This window comes from Pipistrellus hanaki, assembly GCF_964339955.1.
Source record: "Pipistrellus hanaki genome assembly, chromosome: 9".
In the NCBI taxonomy this organism is placed as follows: domain Eukaryota; kingdom Metazoa; phylum Chordata; class Mammalia; order Chiroptera; family Vespertilionidae; genus Pipistrellus; species Pipistrellus hanaki.
In genome coordinates this window covers 32,381,890-32,396,822 of record NC_140511.1, presented here as the reverse complement: position 1 = coordinate 32,396,822, position 14,933 = coordinate 32,381,890, and the positions used below count along the sequence as shown (strand labels likewise).

At 35.0% G+C, this 14,933-nt stretch overlaps 1 protein-coding gene across 3 annotated transcripts in view; it reads left to right on the top strand.

The window, feature by feature from the left end:
- The window catches only part of TMEM135 (transmembrane protein 135), a 192,066-nt gene that overhangs the window by 68,742 nt on the left and 108,391 nt on the right, over positions 1 to 14,933 (top strand). For 2 of the 3 annotated variants that reach the window (XM_084895226.1, XM_084895227.1), the window contains one exon: positions 2,340 to 2,405. The exons of the other annotated variant lie outside the window; for it this stretch is intronic. In XM_084895226.1, the coding sequence (XP_084751352.1) occupies positions 2,340 to 2,405 (66 nt within the window). The remainder of the gene's footprint in view (positions 1 to 2,339; positions 2,406 to 14,933) is intronic. 3 annotated transcript variants of the gene reach the window in all.

Here is a 14,933-nt window from a genome sequence, read left to right as displayed (position 1 = left end):
AGTGCCTGATCTCCACCATTGAGAGGCACCCATTTGCAATCCTTTTTATCATTTCTTCTGCTACTGACTTCCTTATATCCAAATTAACATGTTACACTGATTTTTGTATACATACATCAATTTTCTTACAATTTCCTCCAATTTTCCAGTTCTCCTGGACTTCTTAAAATTTTAAGTTTTCTTTTTTTGTTCATATACTAATTATTAAAATTGATGTTTAGTAGAGAATTTTTTGGATTTCATTTTCAATTATTAAAGGATGGTAATGCGTTTCTCTTATGCCAGATTAAAAAATAATAGCACATATTGAACAGAGGAACTTGCGTCCTCTCTTTTCCAACAGAATTCTCTCATGCAGTCCTTTCCTTTCAGCCTCATTGGTATCTTACTCATCTCTGTCTGTGCCAAGCGTGATTTTACCTACTGGCCTCTGAACTGGCCCCTTCTGAATGGAACACCCCTATTATGGCCTGAACATTTGTGTCCCCCTAAAATTCATTTTGAAAACTTACCTCCCAGTGTGATGCTGTTAGGAGTAGGGCCTTTGGGAGGTGATTAGGATTAGATGAGATCAGAAGGGCTTTGCCCTCATGAATGGGGTTTAGCATCCCTGTGAAAGTACAGAGAGAGCTTGCTTCTGTTTGCTCCCTGCCACAGGGGATACAAGAAGATAGTCACCTGGGAGCCGGGAAGCATGTCCTTACCAGACATTGAGTCATGAAGCTTATCCCTTATATTATTTCTAAGAGTTTTATAGTTTTAGCTCTTACATTTAGGTTTTTTTTAAAATCCCTTTTGAATTAATTTTCGCATATGGTATAAGGTAAGGGTTCAGCTTCATTCTTTAGCATGTGGATATCTAGTTTTCCCAGCAGCATTTGTTGGAAAGACTGCCCTTTTCCCGTTTGAATGGTCTTGATACCCTTTATTGAATATTATTGGACCATATATATAAGGGTTTATTTTTGTGCTCTATTCTATTTCATTGGCCTATATTTCTGTCTTATGACAATATCACACTGCTGTTTGATTACTATAGCTTCATATAGTAAGTTTTGAAATTAGGAAGTGTGACTTCTCCAAGTTTTTTCCTCCTTTTCAAGTTTGTTTTCACTATTTAGGTTCCTTATAAAATTTAGGATGGATTTTTGTATTTCTGCAAAAAAGAAAAAAAAAAAAGGGGGAATCACTAAGATGTCAATACTGCCCAAATAACTTTGGGCAGTATTGACATCTTAGTGATATTAAATCTTTCCAATTTGTGAACATAGGATGCTTAGCCATTTGTTTATGTGTTCTTTAATCTTTTCAGCAGTGTTTTGTAGTTCTCAATGAACAAGTCTTTTGCTTTTTTAGCTAAATTTATTCCAAAGGTTTTTTTTTTTTTTTTATGCTATTGTAAATAGAATTCTTAATTTCCTTTTAGGGTTATTTATTATTAGTGTATAGAAACCAATACATCTTTTTTTGTGTTATTTAATATATTACATTACTGAATTACTTCATCTTTTGTCAGTATTTCACTGGCAGACAAGTGATTTGAATTAAATTTAAATGGAAACTAAAAACCAGAACAATTTCTGATTTGAATGCAAGTATTAAATTTTTATTTTATTAAAAATATTTTAATTGATTTCAGAGAGGAAGGGAGAGGGAGAGAGTGATAAAAACATTAATGATGAGAGCGGGTCATTGATTGGGCTCCCTCCTGCATGCCCCCCACTGGGTATCAAGCTTGAGATGTGGGCATGTACTTTGACAGGGAATTGAACTGTGACCTTCTGGTTCATAAGTCGACACTCAAACACTGAGTCACGCCAGCTAGGCTAAATTTTTATTTAATCTTTGTTAATTAAACTAAGGTTTAAGCTTATGTACGTGTACTAATTTGGACTATAGGTCTGAAAAAATACTTGCAAATCAAAATTACCTTAAAAAATTTAGTTTGAACTCTTGATGTCATTAAAAGCTTTTAGAATTGATATTTCTGGCCGAAAACCGGTTTGGCTCAGTGGTAGAGCGTCGGTCTGTGGACTGAAAGGTCCCAGATTTGATTCTGGTCAAGGGCATGTACATTGGTTGCAGGCACATCCCCGGTAGGGGGTGTGCAAGAGGCAGCTGGTCGATGTTTCTCATCGACGTTTCTAGCTCTCTATCCCTCTCTCCTCCTCTCTGAAAAAATCAATAAAATATATATTTAGAAATGATATTTCTGGAGTATAAGTTAGAGCTTGTAGCTTTTACTGTGCCTTATTCATGTTTCTCTAGAAGTTGCTGAAAATGTCTTTTACAGTTTGGAGGTGGGATTGATCATTCTAGATGATTTTTTTCTTTTACAGGCCACAGAAACATTATTTAGAATGGGCGTAGCAAGAGGAACCATCACAACCTTAAGAAATGGAGAAGTAAGATGATAATTTTGATATAATTATTAATTCTTAAAGATATATACATATTTTTAAAAATATAGTTTTATTGATTTTAGAGAGAGGTAGGGAGAGAGAGAGATAAATAGAAATATTAATGATGAGAGAGAATCATTGATCTGCTGCCTTCTGCATGCCCCCTGCATCTCTGGCCTGTGCCCTGACCAGGAATGAAACCACGACTTCCTGGTTCATGGCTCAACCACTGACCCACACCGGCCAGTCTAATTATTAGTTCTTAATTCATAGAACACCACTTAAAAATGTGAATTTTATGATGCTTTATGTAACAAATTGAGAAAAACCTGTTGTATATCTGACCTAATAATCTATTTTAAGTAATTCAGTCATATTGGAACCTGATCTAGGGCTGAAAATGAATTGCTGAGCCTTTTAATCTTTACTTACCAATTGTTTTTATGCTTAAAAGAAAATGACATTTTGTTTAATAACAACTTCTGGAAATATATATTTTTTAATGAAAATAATCCCATACTTTCCCCTTCGTTTTCTGTTTTATGCTCTATAGAGCTGATACTTTTTTCTTAGGATAAAATAATTTGAAATGCTGATATTTATTACAGATTAAGAGAGACAGAGGGAAAGGGATGGAGAGAAGAAGAGAAAAAGGAGGGGAGAGAGAGAAATGGAATTTAGTCTGCTCTTTCTTATAGTAGAGGCTCAAGATACAGATTTTAAATTTTGACTTTTGTATTTCTACCAATTCTTAAAAAAGATTCTACCACCTGAAATACATTTTATTCAAAACTTACTAGTCTAATTATCATTCTACTTTATAAAATGTATTGGTCAATATATATGCTTGTTAGGTAAAAATGTACAGTCATTTGGAAATCATAGACTCTTAAATGGCAAATATCTTTGGTATTAATTTGTAACATATTTTTGTATGAAAAAGACAAGTGACCCCTTTGTATTCTCAACAAACTTAGTATGTGGTGCCAGCTTAAGAAAACATTCTCATTAATAAAGTCAGATATATTTATCTACTTCGAATGTGTCAAAATGAATATCCGTAAATTACTAATAATTTAGTAATTACTGTGTATTTTCTCATGGGGGAATGAACTTTTGAACTTTATCTTCTGTAATAAGAAGGTTGGGAAAATGCATGGAAGGCAGTTTTATAAGAAATCTGAGCACACCAACACATATTGGATATGTACCTATTTGTGGAAGTAGTTAAAGCAGCTGTATTTTGATCTATTTCTCCCTCAGATTGCTACAGGTGACTAACCTGGTTAACAGGTATTAATGTTGGATAAAGTGTCTTTAAATTTTTTAAAAAAATAATAGTTTATTGATTTTTAGAGAGAGAGGAAGGGAGAGAAGCATCCATGTGAGAGTGCAACGTCGAATGGCTGTCTCCTGCCCCCCGCGTCCCCTTCTCCCCCAGGTCTGAGCCCCAAACCTGGGCATGTGCCCTGACTGGGAATCGAACCTGCAGTCCTTTGGTGCACAGGATGATACCCAACCAACTGAGCCACACCGGCCAGAGCAATGTTGGACAAAGTTTCTAACATAAAATTGAAACTGGAAGAAGTACATTTTCCCCCTTACATTTTAAGATCCCTAAAGATGGACTGTGTCTTCCAGTCAGTGGCACCTATAGTCACCATTCACTATTATTCATATTTATGATTCATATTTAACATCTCTTAAATTGTGAGATTTCTTATAAGACTATGATATTTTAGAGTTGATAATGTATGGTAATATTTTGTATTTTAAAAATTATAGTGAAATGATATAGTAAATATCCAGTAAATGGTAAGTAGGATAGGCCACTAATTAGTATTAATTATTTGAATTTTAGAAGTAGAATATTAAAACAAAGCAAATATATTATTGAATATGTGTATGTATATGGGTGGCATACACATATTGCAGATGATGGTGGGCTGAGTGCTATATAATATGGTTCCTGTTTTTAGAGTAACTCCCTGTCTGCTGGAGGAAACAATTTTATCAATACTTGAAAAAAAAAAATCTGGAAAGAATAGAAATGCTTAGTTTAGGTGGAGTATGGAAGTAACCAGAGTGCAGATTCCACTTGAAATGTGCTAAATTTTAGTATGAAGGCAATAACAGAGATATCATTTGGGAGTATGAGATAAACAAAAAGGTTAACGATATAAGGAATTTTTTAAAACAGAAGCAGAAATCACCATGTTTATCATAATGGAAAATTTTTGATATGTTAAGAGGAGAGTGGCACAGATTACTTATCCTACAGCCTTTAAAAAATTGTCCTAGCCCATTACCACAAAATTATTTGTTAAACGGGATTAATAAGTAACCCTATGGCAATTATATCTGGTAGGAGGACTAAAGATTGGAATATCTAAATTAAAAAAAGAACAGCTTTTGAGTAAATTTGTTATCTGGATGTGTGATGACACTTAACTCTGCTAGCTTACCTTTCACTGTGATCTGTCACTATGTCTACATTTTGTCTACCTAATTGGACATTTCTGCTTGGACATTTTAAGATGTTGAAATTTGAAAACATGGCTCCTCTCTGAAAGTAAAAAGGTGTTTTTGAAAGAGTCTGAAACGTACTTTATAAATTATAATGAATCGTTGGAGAGTTTAAGCAAAGAAGTGATATCTTTTAAAATCTTCATCACAATTCTGCAAGGGAATAATTATTATGCCCATTTTATAGATAAACCGAGGCTCAGAGAAGTGATCAAACAGCCAGGAAATGGGAGAGCTGGGAATTAAACTCCAATAAGACTCCAAAGCCTATATGTCCCCACTATACAATGCAATCTCCCTCAATGTAATTTGCTTTACTTGACTAAAGTTTTCTAATCATTCAGTTGTCCTATAATTTGACAGTTGAAAATAGCATAGTAATTAAGACTCCAAGATGATAGAATCAGCCAGATTTTTAATGCATTCTCATTATCACTATTATTTATTCAAATATGTAATATATGACATAAAAATGAATAGAAAAAATGCTGACTCTTTCACAATTCTGTTTTGGGATAGATGTCTAGCCATGTTGATGTGCACTTTGCACAATCCTGTATATGAGCTACCTGAATTTTTGTATCTTGATTAAGTTACATAAGCTAGAAAGCAGATAATTTTCTGGGTAGAATATTTTAAAATGTGTTCTTTATTTTGGGGTGGCAACTGAACTCAACACCCGGGCATGCGCCCTGGACAGGAATCGAACCATTATTATTATTATTATTATTATTATTATTATTATTTTCACTATTCCTCTTTTAATATCACCTTAAAAAATATGTGTGTTTAACAGGTAAAGTGTTAGTATTTCAAATAGTGAAGTCTCTGAGGCCTTGTGGCTAGTCAAATGCCAGTAGCTAGTGGCTTGTAAAATCTAATTGAATGAGCAGATATTGACAGAGCATCTTAAAGCAGATGTGACACATGGCACTGGAATCAGATCTAGTTTCCTTTTCTTTCTTCTCTAAATATTAATTGAGTGCCAGGCACTGTTGTAGGTGCTGGTTTTTAAATGTATATAAAACTAAAATGGTTCCTACTCTTAGGAAGCTTTTCAGTCTAGTGGCTGAGCCCATAACCTGCCACTTGAACTTTGCCAGTCAGTATCATCTTCTGTAAATGGGATAAAAGCATGATGCATTACTCTGTGAGAAATAAGTTAGACAATATGTATAAAGCCACTAGCACAATATATGGCACAAAGCAAGTATTTTAGAGTTTAACCTGTACTAAATGGTAGCTATTTTTTTAATGTAATTAAACATGATGAAGTGTTTCTTTTTATATTAGAGTGAGTACATGGAGAGCTTGGGATTGTGTTTATTTATAACAGTGTGAACTGATACTGGTAGTGAAAGACAGACTTTAGATATTATGGGGGTCAATAGCTGTATTAAAAGCAGTGTTATTGGTACTTTTGAATGAACATTTCCTTCCTATGGGACTCAAGATTTTCAGGTCAGAGCATATTGTCAGTGCCCTCTGCTGTCTAGTTCCAATAGCTCAGTAACAGAGAGAGTATATGGTCAGTTATAACTGAATACTGCTAATCATAATTTTGTTTCTACATCTAGAATAAACATAGTAGGGAGAAGTGTAATCTTACAGAAAAGCTAACATGTGCAAATAAATAAGAATGCTATTTAAAAAACAAGGTAAAGCCATTACATAATGAAGATTCAGTTCTGATAATTGCAAGATTTATTTGGGCAAAATTCCTACTGAGAATGGTAAGATGCTAACCTTTCAGAAATGCAGACTAAGGCTCATATGGTCCTGTCAAGAAAAATGGGATTACCTCTTCTGCAATAAGACCTCTGCTTTATGTATTGTATTTTAATAGAAGAAAATATTAAGATACTTTACACATGTCTGTTGCATTGAAGTATACTCTTTGTTAACTTGATTAGCTATCTCTCATATCTCCATATCACCTAAAGAAAAAGAAAAAATAATTCTCACCACTCTGGAAGGTTCCCAAATAACTCAAGTCTATTGATTTTTTTCTTCTGTGAGTGATTTACAAATTATATGTTTATTAATAAACTATACAAACAACCTATTAGAATTTAGCCCAGAAAAGTTATTATGTTTTTTCTTCAAGCAGAAGATAGAATGTAGTTTAAAAAAAAACTATACATATATATATTTATGAAAAATGGATCATATCTAAAGAAGGAGAAAAGAAATAAGTATGGGAAAGTATCTAGACAGAAAAATTAAGGCCTAGAGAATTTTTATAACAAGCAAGATATAGTCAAGGAAGTTGCAAACCTGTTTCTAATGAAGTGGGAAGTTATCTCTGAGATAACTGGAGCTGCTGGTCATTATTTCAGGATGATGAAAGATTAAATGAGGCTTCAAGCAAGTTGTGGAATTGTTACCTTGCTCATTTACAAAAAGTTGTTTTCTTTAGTAGCCATCAATCTGGATGGCATAGATATTGAACTGCCAGACACAGAAGACGGGTCTAAGTAACATCTTCAGTTCTCCAATTCTATGAATCAAAACATGTTACATTTTGGCAGGTGCTTAGAAAATTTAGAGTCCATGCCAGAATTGCATAATAAAACATTGAGCTTTAGAACTTGTATTTTATTCTTGCTGAAATATTTTATCATTGTCACTAAATCTCTTTAAATGGATCATCACATTCTGTGCTATGGGATTTCATACTCCTGATGAACAAACTGAGTTTATTTGGAAAATTCTGGTGAAGATAAAGAAGGCCAAGGGCCAAAGTGAGGTTTGAAAAATATCAGATACAGTGTTTAAACTTGGTGGTCTTGTCTGTACCAACTTCGTTTGTGCCTTTATGTACGAGATAATTGTCTTTTGAAATGCCCATATTTTCTTCACAATAGTAACTCTTTTGATTTAAATACAAAAATAAATGTGCCACAATTTTGCCCTTAAACAGAATAAACAATATCTGGACAATATCTGGCTAACTATGGAACACTTAGGTTTTATTTTTCAAAAATTGGAAGGATTCTTAAGATAACATCAATTTGTTTTGATCCTAATAACAGCGTTAGGCCAGGAAAGCAATTATTTCCACATGGGCAAGGCCAGTCCCAACTACTTCCTGTCCACCAACTGCTCATGAACTTAAACTTGCTTACCTTGGTTTATATAGCTGGATGTGGTTGAATGCATTAGGAAATGCAGGCTCTACTTAAAGTCTTCAGAGATATAGAAAACATTTCTTTATATAAAGGATTTTTGTGTATAATGTTCAGCAGCAAGTAATTTAAACTTTTTGAATTACCAAGGGAATTTAATTTCATACACATACATACGTATAATTATGACCATTTTGTTTATACATCTTTTCTCTTTGTTGACTCTTGACTGCATTCTTAATAGGTGAGTTTGTTATGTAGAGACAAATATTACTTATGGTGGTTGAGTAGGGACATGGCCGATCAGAAATGAAAGGATTTGTAATAAGTGATGTGGTTGATTATTCCAGTGATGAGCCTAATCCTAAAGCTATCACCATGAATCACTCCCATTAGCATAGCAGACATTCCTATCACTAAGGAAATTTCAAGGACTTTTGAATCTGTGTACCAGGAACTGGGAACAGAGACCAGATATATTCCTTGTTATAGCATAGCCTATAGATTTGCCTTTTCTGAAAACTTTGTATACAGGTATCCCCCAAAAATGTATACACACTTCCACAGCTGGATAGCTCAATTTTGAAAATGAAATGTATTTAAATAAAAACTGCCTTTATAACTCTTCAAAGTGTATGTATAGATTTTTTGGTCACTCTGTTTATAGAATTATACAATATGTATTCTTTTGTTTCTGACTTCTTTCACTTAGCATGTTTTAAGGTTCATCCATATTAGTTTTCTTTTTCATGACTGAGTGGTATTCTATTGTATGGATATTTTGTTTATCTATTAACTAGTTAATGAACATTTGGATTATCTCTAGTTTTTGGCTATTATGTATACTTCCGTGAGCATTTGCATAGAAGTCATTGCTCTGACATATATTTAAATGTCTCTTGGGTTGATACTTCAGAGTAGAATTGCGAGGTCATATGAATAAATTTTTAAGAAAAGTGGCAGTACCATTTTACATTTCTAGTGTCAACGGATAAGGGATCCAGTTTGTCAGATTTTTTGTCATCATTTGTCATTATCAGTCCTTTTTATTACAGCTATTCTAGAAACATGTAGTGGTATCTATCTTATTGTGGTTGTAATTTGTACTTCTCTAATGATCTTGGACATCTTTTTATGTGTTTTATTAGTCATTATTTTTGGTGAAATATCTAGAAATTCTGGATACAAATCTCTTATTAAATATGATTTGAAAATAAATATACTTTCCCAAGTCAATGGCCTGTCTATTTTCTAAGTAGTATCTTTTTTTAAAAGAAAAAGTTCTAAATGTTGATAAAGTACCATTTATTAATATTTTTTTGTCTCATATCCAAGGAATTTTTCCTAACCCAGGGTCACGATTTTCTTTTATGTTTTTTTTCCTAGAAATTTTATGAATTTTGGTTTTATATTTAGATGTATGATTCACTTTGACTTGATTTTTGCATATGATATTTTGCATATGTACATCCAATTATCCCAGCAGCCTTTGTTAAAGAAAAAAAAAAGTCTTCTTTGCCTACTGAGTTGACTTTGCCAAAAATCAATTGACCATAAATGTTAGAAATTATTTCTGGAAATTTTGTAGTTCTGGTTCTTTAAAGATGGAGGAAGCACTGTCTGTCTATCTCTCCCACTGATCACAACTGAAAACCCCGAAAAGAATACATAAACCAATCATCTGATATCTCTGGAAAGTAAAGAATAACAAGAAGTTTGGGGAAGGAGGTAAAAAAAAAAAAGAGTGACTGTTCCTTTGAGTTTCCTGTTCTCCCCCACCCACCATTCTTTATTTCTTGGCTAGGATTCCAGGGAATCTCTCTTCTTGATCTAGTCTGCACAATGGATCCAGACAGAAAAAGCTCTAAGAGAAACCCTGTGTTCCTCTGTGTATGGCCAGAGACCTGGAAAGGAAGGCCCATCATGAAGGAGACTGTGCAGAAAAATACCATTTTTTTTTTTTTTTTTAATGTTCTGTATTTTGATTTCATTCTTCTGGTGGGACTGCAGGTGGCCCCAGTCATGGGGCTGTCCTCCAGCTGTGGCAGTGGCAGCTATGCAGCCATTTAATCCTGAATGGTAATCTGTCCCTTTGACCAAAGAGACTGAAAAGGGGCTCCTGTAGTCTAAGAAGTGTGGGGAGACTTTCCTCCTTTCTCCTCATCACTTCACCCTTGAGTCAGATGTAATTGCAGGAAATGTGCAATGATGGGAGTCAAAAAACCAGTGTAGGCAGAGGATCAAGAAAAGGGGCCTGGGAGACAGACTGTGGGAAAAGTCATGGAGGGGCAGGAGGTAGAGAAAAAGATGACCTAAGTCTGTGTGTGAAGTCTGAAATCACCCCTGAGCTGAGCATGTGTGGAACTCCTTTGTGGAACCATAATAGAGGCTTTGAGAACTTAACTACAGCGTAGACCACTGCCCTTCGGTGGCACATATGGGGATATACTGAATGGCACCAAAAAGACCTGGGAAATGGAAAATGATATTGAAACCACAGCCCATAGAAGGTGGGTCAGGACTTGTGTTTGGAACCTAACAGGGTTGGTTGCCTACAACAACAACAACAAAAATAGCAACAAAACGACAACAAATCAATTTTCCAGAGGACCAAAAGTCTTTAACATGACCAAGAGTGTCATAATACAAGTCCCTAGGGTACAATCTAAAAATATTTGACTACCAAGAACCAGGGAAATTATAACTAATTGTAGGAAAAACATTAGTCAACAGATGCCAAACCTGAGATGATCTCAATTTAAGAGTTATAATAGAAAGTGCAAACCCTTGACATGAATGGGGATATTGAAGTTTCAGCAAAGAAAAGAAACCATAAAAAGAACTAAATTCAAAATTTTGGATAGAAAATGAAAACAACAAATATTATTAAATGCTAAAGCAACTAAGAATTTACTAGATGACTTCAGTAGCAGAATGGAGAACGCAGAGAAAAGTGAAGTTGAAGAAATTTAATAGTAATTGTGAGAAAAAAGACTGAAAAGCAAAGAATAAGAACCTGAATGACAATAGCAAAGGTCTTAACATTTGTGTTGTAAGTGTTTTAGAAGACAGAAATTTGTGCAGAAAATAACATTTGAAGAAATAATGACTGAAAATGTCCAAATTTGGTAAAAGACATTTACCCATTCACAAGGCTTAGTGAACCGCCCTACCAAAAGGCTGCATATTGTATCGATTCCATCTGTATGACATTCTACAAAAACAAAAATTATAGAGATAGGAGATCAAATTAGTAGTTGGCAGAGATTGGAGGGGTTGAGTACAGAAGGACAAAATGAGGAAATGCTTTTGGTGTTGGAACTATTCTGTATCAAAGTATTGAATTTTTTTTTTAAAAAACCCATAGAACTATACACCTTAAAGAGTAAATTTTATTGTATGTAAATTACAAGACAAAAAGGTAATGGTTAAAACAAAAAACCCATGTGAATTGAAAGACAATACTGCTCAGATCATTGTCATTCTTTTCTTTCTTTTTTTTTTTTTCCTCCTCACCTGAGTATATTTTTCCATTAATTTTTAGAGAATGGAAGGGTGGGTGAGACACACAGAGAGAGAAACATTAATGTGAGAGAGACACATTGATTGGTTGTTTCCCTCATGCGCTCCAAGTGGGGCCAGGGATTGAGCCCGAAACAAAGGTACCTGCCCTTGGTGGGAATTGAACCTGTGACCCTTCAGTCTATAAGCTGATGCTCTAACCACTGAGCAACCATCCAGGTGATCATTCTCATTCTTGTAATTTTCCTTAGGCTGTTGAAGATTAAGAAGAATAGTTCTGTAGATTATTTTTTCCTTAGGCTTCTTTCAGGATTTTTTTCTTTCTTTAAAAAAATTTCCCCCCCTCTAGTTTTAAAATGAGATGCCTAGGTATGGTTTATTTGATATTTATCCTGTGTAGCGTTCTCTGAGCTTGCTGTCACTATTTGATGTCTGACATTAATTTGGGGAAATTATCATTCTTTCAAGTATTTCTTCTTCTGGTATTGCCATTACATGTATGCTATACCTCTTTGGTTGTTCATAGTCCTTGGATATTTTTCCCCCCATCTTTGTTCTCTTTGCTTTTCAGTTTTGGAGATTTCTTTTTTTATGTATCCTCAGGATCAGAGATTCTTTCCTCAGCCATGTCATCTACTAAGCCCATCAAAGCATTCTTCATTTTCTGTTGCAGTGTTTTTTATCTCTAGCATTTCTTGTTGGTTATTTCTTAGGATTTTCATCTCTCTGCTTACATTGCCCATCTGCTTTTGGATGTTGTTGACTTTGTCCATTAGAGCCCTTAGCATATTAACCATAGTTTTTAAAATTCCTGGTCTGATAATTGCAACATCTGTGCCATATCTGGTTTTGATGCCTGCTTTTGTGTTTCCACCCCTTCTCCCCCCGCCCCCCCCTTTTTTTTTTCATTTTAGGACATTTTGTAATTTTTTTCTTGATAGCTGGACATGGTGTTCTGGGTAAAAAATAACTGTTTTAAATAGGACTAGTAACATGGCAGTGAGGTGATGGGAGGAGAAGCATTCCACAGTCCCCCAAGTCCTGTAGGGAGCCTGTGCCTCTGGACTGTGAACTTCACAAGTGTTTTTCTGGTGAGACTGGATGGCTCAAGTGGGCTGGAGTTGGGTATTTCCCCTCCCCCGGGGCAGTGAGGCTCTGATGATACCCTGGAAGGGTAGGCTCTGGTTAACCAGGTTCTTCTGAGGGTCTTTTTTCCTCTGCTTGGAAGCACCAGGGGATTTTTCTCTGCAATTTATTGTGAAAACCTAGTCAAGTTCTTGGAGGTAAAACTCACCCTTTTGACTGGTTCCCCTGGAGTTCTTAACTCTCAGACTTGTCACTATGGAGCCTCCAGCAGTTCATTTAATGATCCCAGAGGTTTTCCTACCCAGGCCCTGGTTTCCTGCGAAGGTGAGCCAGGACCCCATGTGGCCTCAGTCAGGGGCAGAGGTTCCATTCGCCTTGCTTCCTCACTTTCCTCACCTCTCTCACAGATCCTAGAAGAGTTGTTGGTTTATTTAGTTCGTCCAGCTTTGTACTTGTTAGGGTGGGCTGGCACGTGAAACTGGAAATCCCCCAGATTTTATTCTTTTAGGAGAATTGAATCCTTGCACTCAATATAACTGTATGATGTTCGTCTTTAGTTCGTTTTACATGAAGATGCCAATTTTTATTTTATTTTAAAGACAGGATTGGTATCGTGGAGTGTATTTGAAATGGGAATAATGAGCCTTGGGTTCCTTAATAAAGCCCAAGAAATAACTGGAAAAACATTTGCTAACAATAAAGTTTCAGAACAGAATTTTGAATATGTGATACTATTTAGCAGTGTTAGAATGAAGTCTTTGTTTATTTTTTTCCATGTAAACTTTGTAATTTTACAAGCCCAAATGAAATGTATATATGTTCTGTGTTTCCTGTTAACAGTAGGCATATACAATGTACATTTTGTGATTTACATGTTATTTCTTTTTTTAAAAAACATTACATTCAAATTAGGAGGAGGAATAGAAAACAAAGTGCTTTCTTATATGTGTGTTTAAATTAAAGCTACAGTTTCTTGTTCATTGCTCAAACCTTGTGACAGCGGATAATAGAGGGTTGTGTTTTATAAAACTGAAACAAGTTAGATTAGGTAGAGAAATATAGACTCAAATAGATTTTATAGCTCTGACAGCTATTTTAAAGTGTTGTTTATCCTGTGCTTTAAAAAAATAAAAAGGATTTTTTTGTACAAAGAGCCATCTTTAGCTTTGGTTTGATGGGTTTTGTCTAGGCTACTTTGGCGTTAAAGTTAGTATTTTTTTAAAAAATGAAACCTTTGCTTTGTATTTTTACCAAAATCATTAGTACAAGAAAACCCTTGAAAAAGAAGTCAAGTTATATACTAGATGCAGTCTTTTTATCATTTTCTTTAAGAAAATATGTAACATTTTAAATACATAAAATTTGCTAAACTATGGTAAGAACTAGTTGCTTCCAAAGAGTCATGGTAAAACCATATGAAGGAGTTTTCCATTTTCTTGTGCTACATGGGCTGTGCAACAGCGTGGGGAGGCAAAGCCTGGCCTGGCATCCCGAGGCCACCTCTTCTGTCGCCAAAGGAAAGAGGATCAAGATGTTCTCTTACCTCATGGATTGCTAAAAAGCAGATGGTAATAGCTAGTTGTACTGTGCCAAAAGATAATAAAAGGTTCAAAAGCCAGTAAATATTTGTTGCAAACAAACTGTGTGCCCTTTCCCATTTCTTCCACTTTTCATGTTCAAATCCTGCCTCTTCTCATAAGAGTCCCAGTTCAGTCCTTCCCTCCTCTTCACTCCCCCCAGCTGGAAGTCATTCCTGCATTTACATTTGTTACTTAGTCTCTTAGAGCCTTATGCTTCCTGCTAGATTTTAAGCTCTCCAAGGACAATTTTTGTGTCTGATTTTCCTTTGCATTGTGGGTGGCACTTTGCACATAATCCCAATTGATATGCGGCGAGTCAATGGAAGACAAATTGACAATAAGTTAAGAGGAAAAAAACTGAAAATGGAAGTTCTCTCCTGTATGCATGTTTGTTTAAGTTGCAGTTTCTTGTTCACTGCTTAGTGATAGGGGGTGGAAAGTTGTTTAGTACAGGCATACCTAAGAGATACGTGGGTCTGGTTCCAAAAGGTTGCAATAAAGCGAGTCATAATTTTTTTTATTGGTTTAGGGTTCAATTTGTAAAAAAGTAACATATTTAAAGTCCAGTATGCCCATGTCGCCTGTAATAATTACATATACCTGTATGATAAAATGATTAAAATGGTAGCACCTGAAACAGGGTGCTGTGAATAGTAGGTGGTGAAAAATATGTGTTGGTGGGCAGGAAT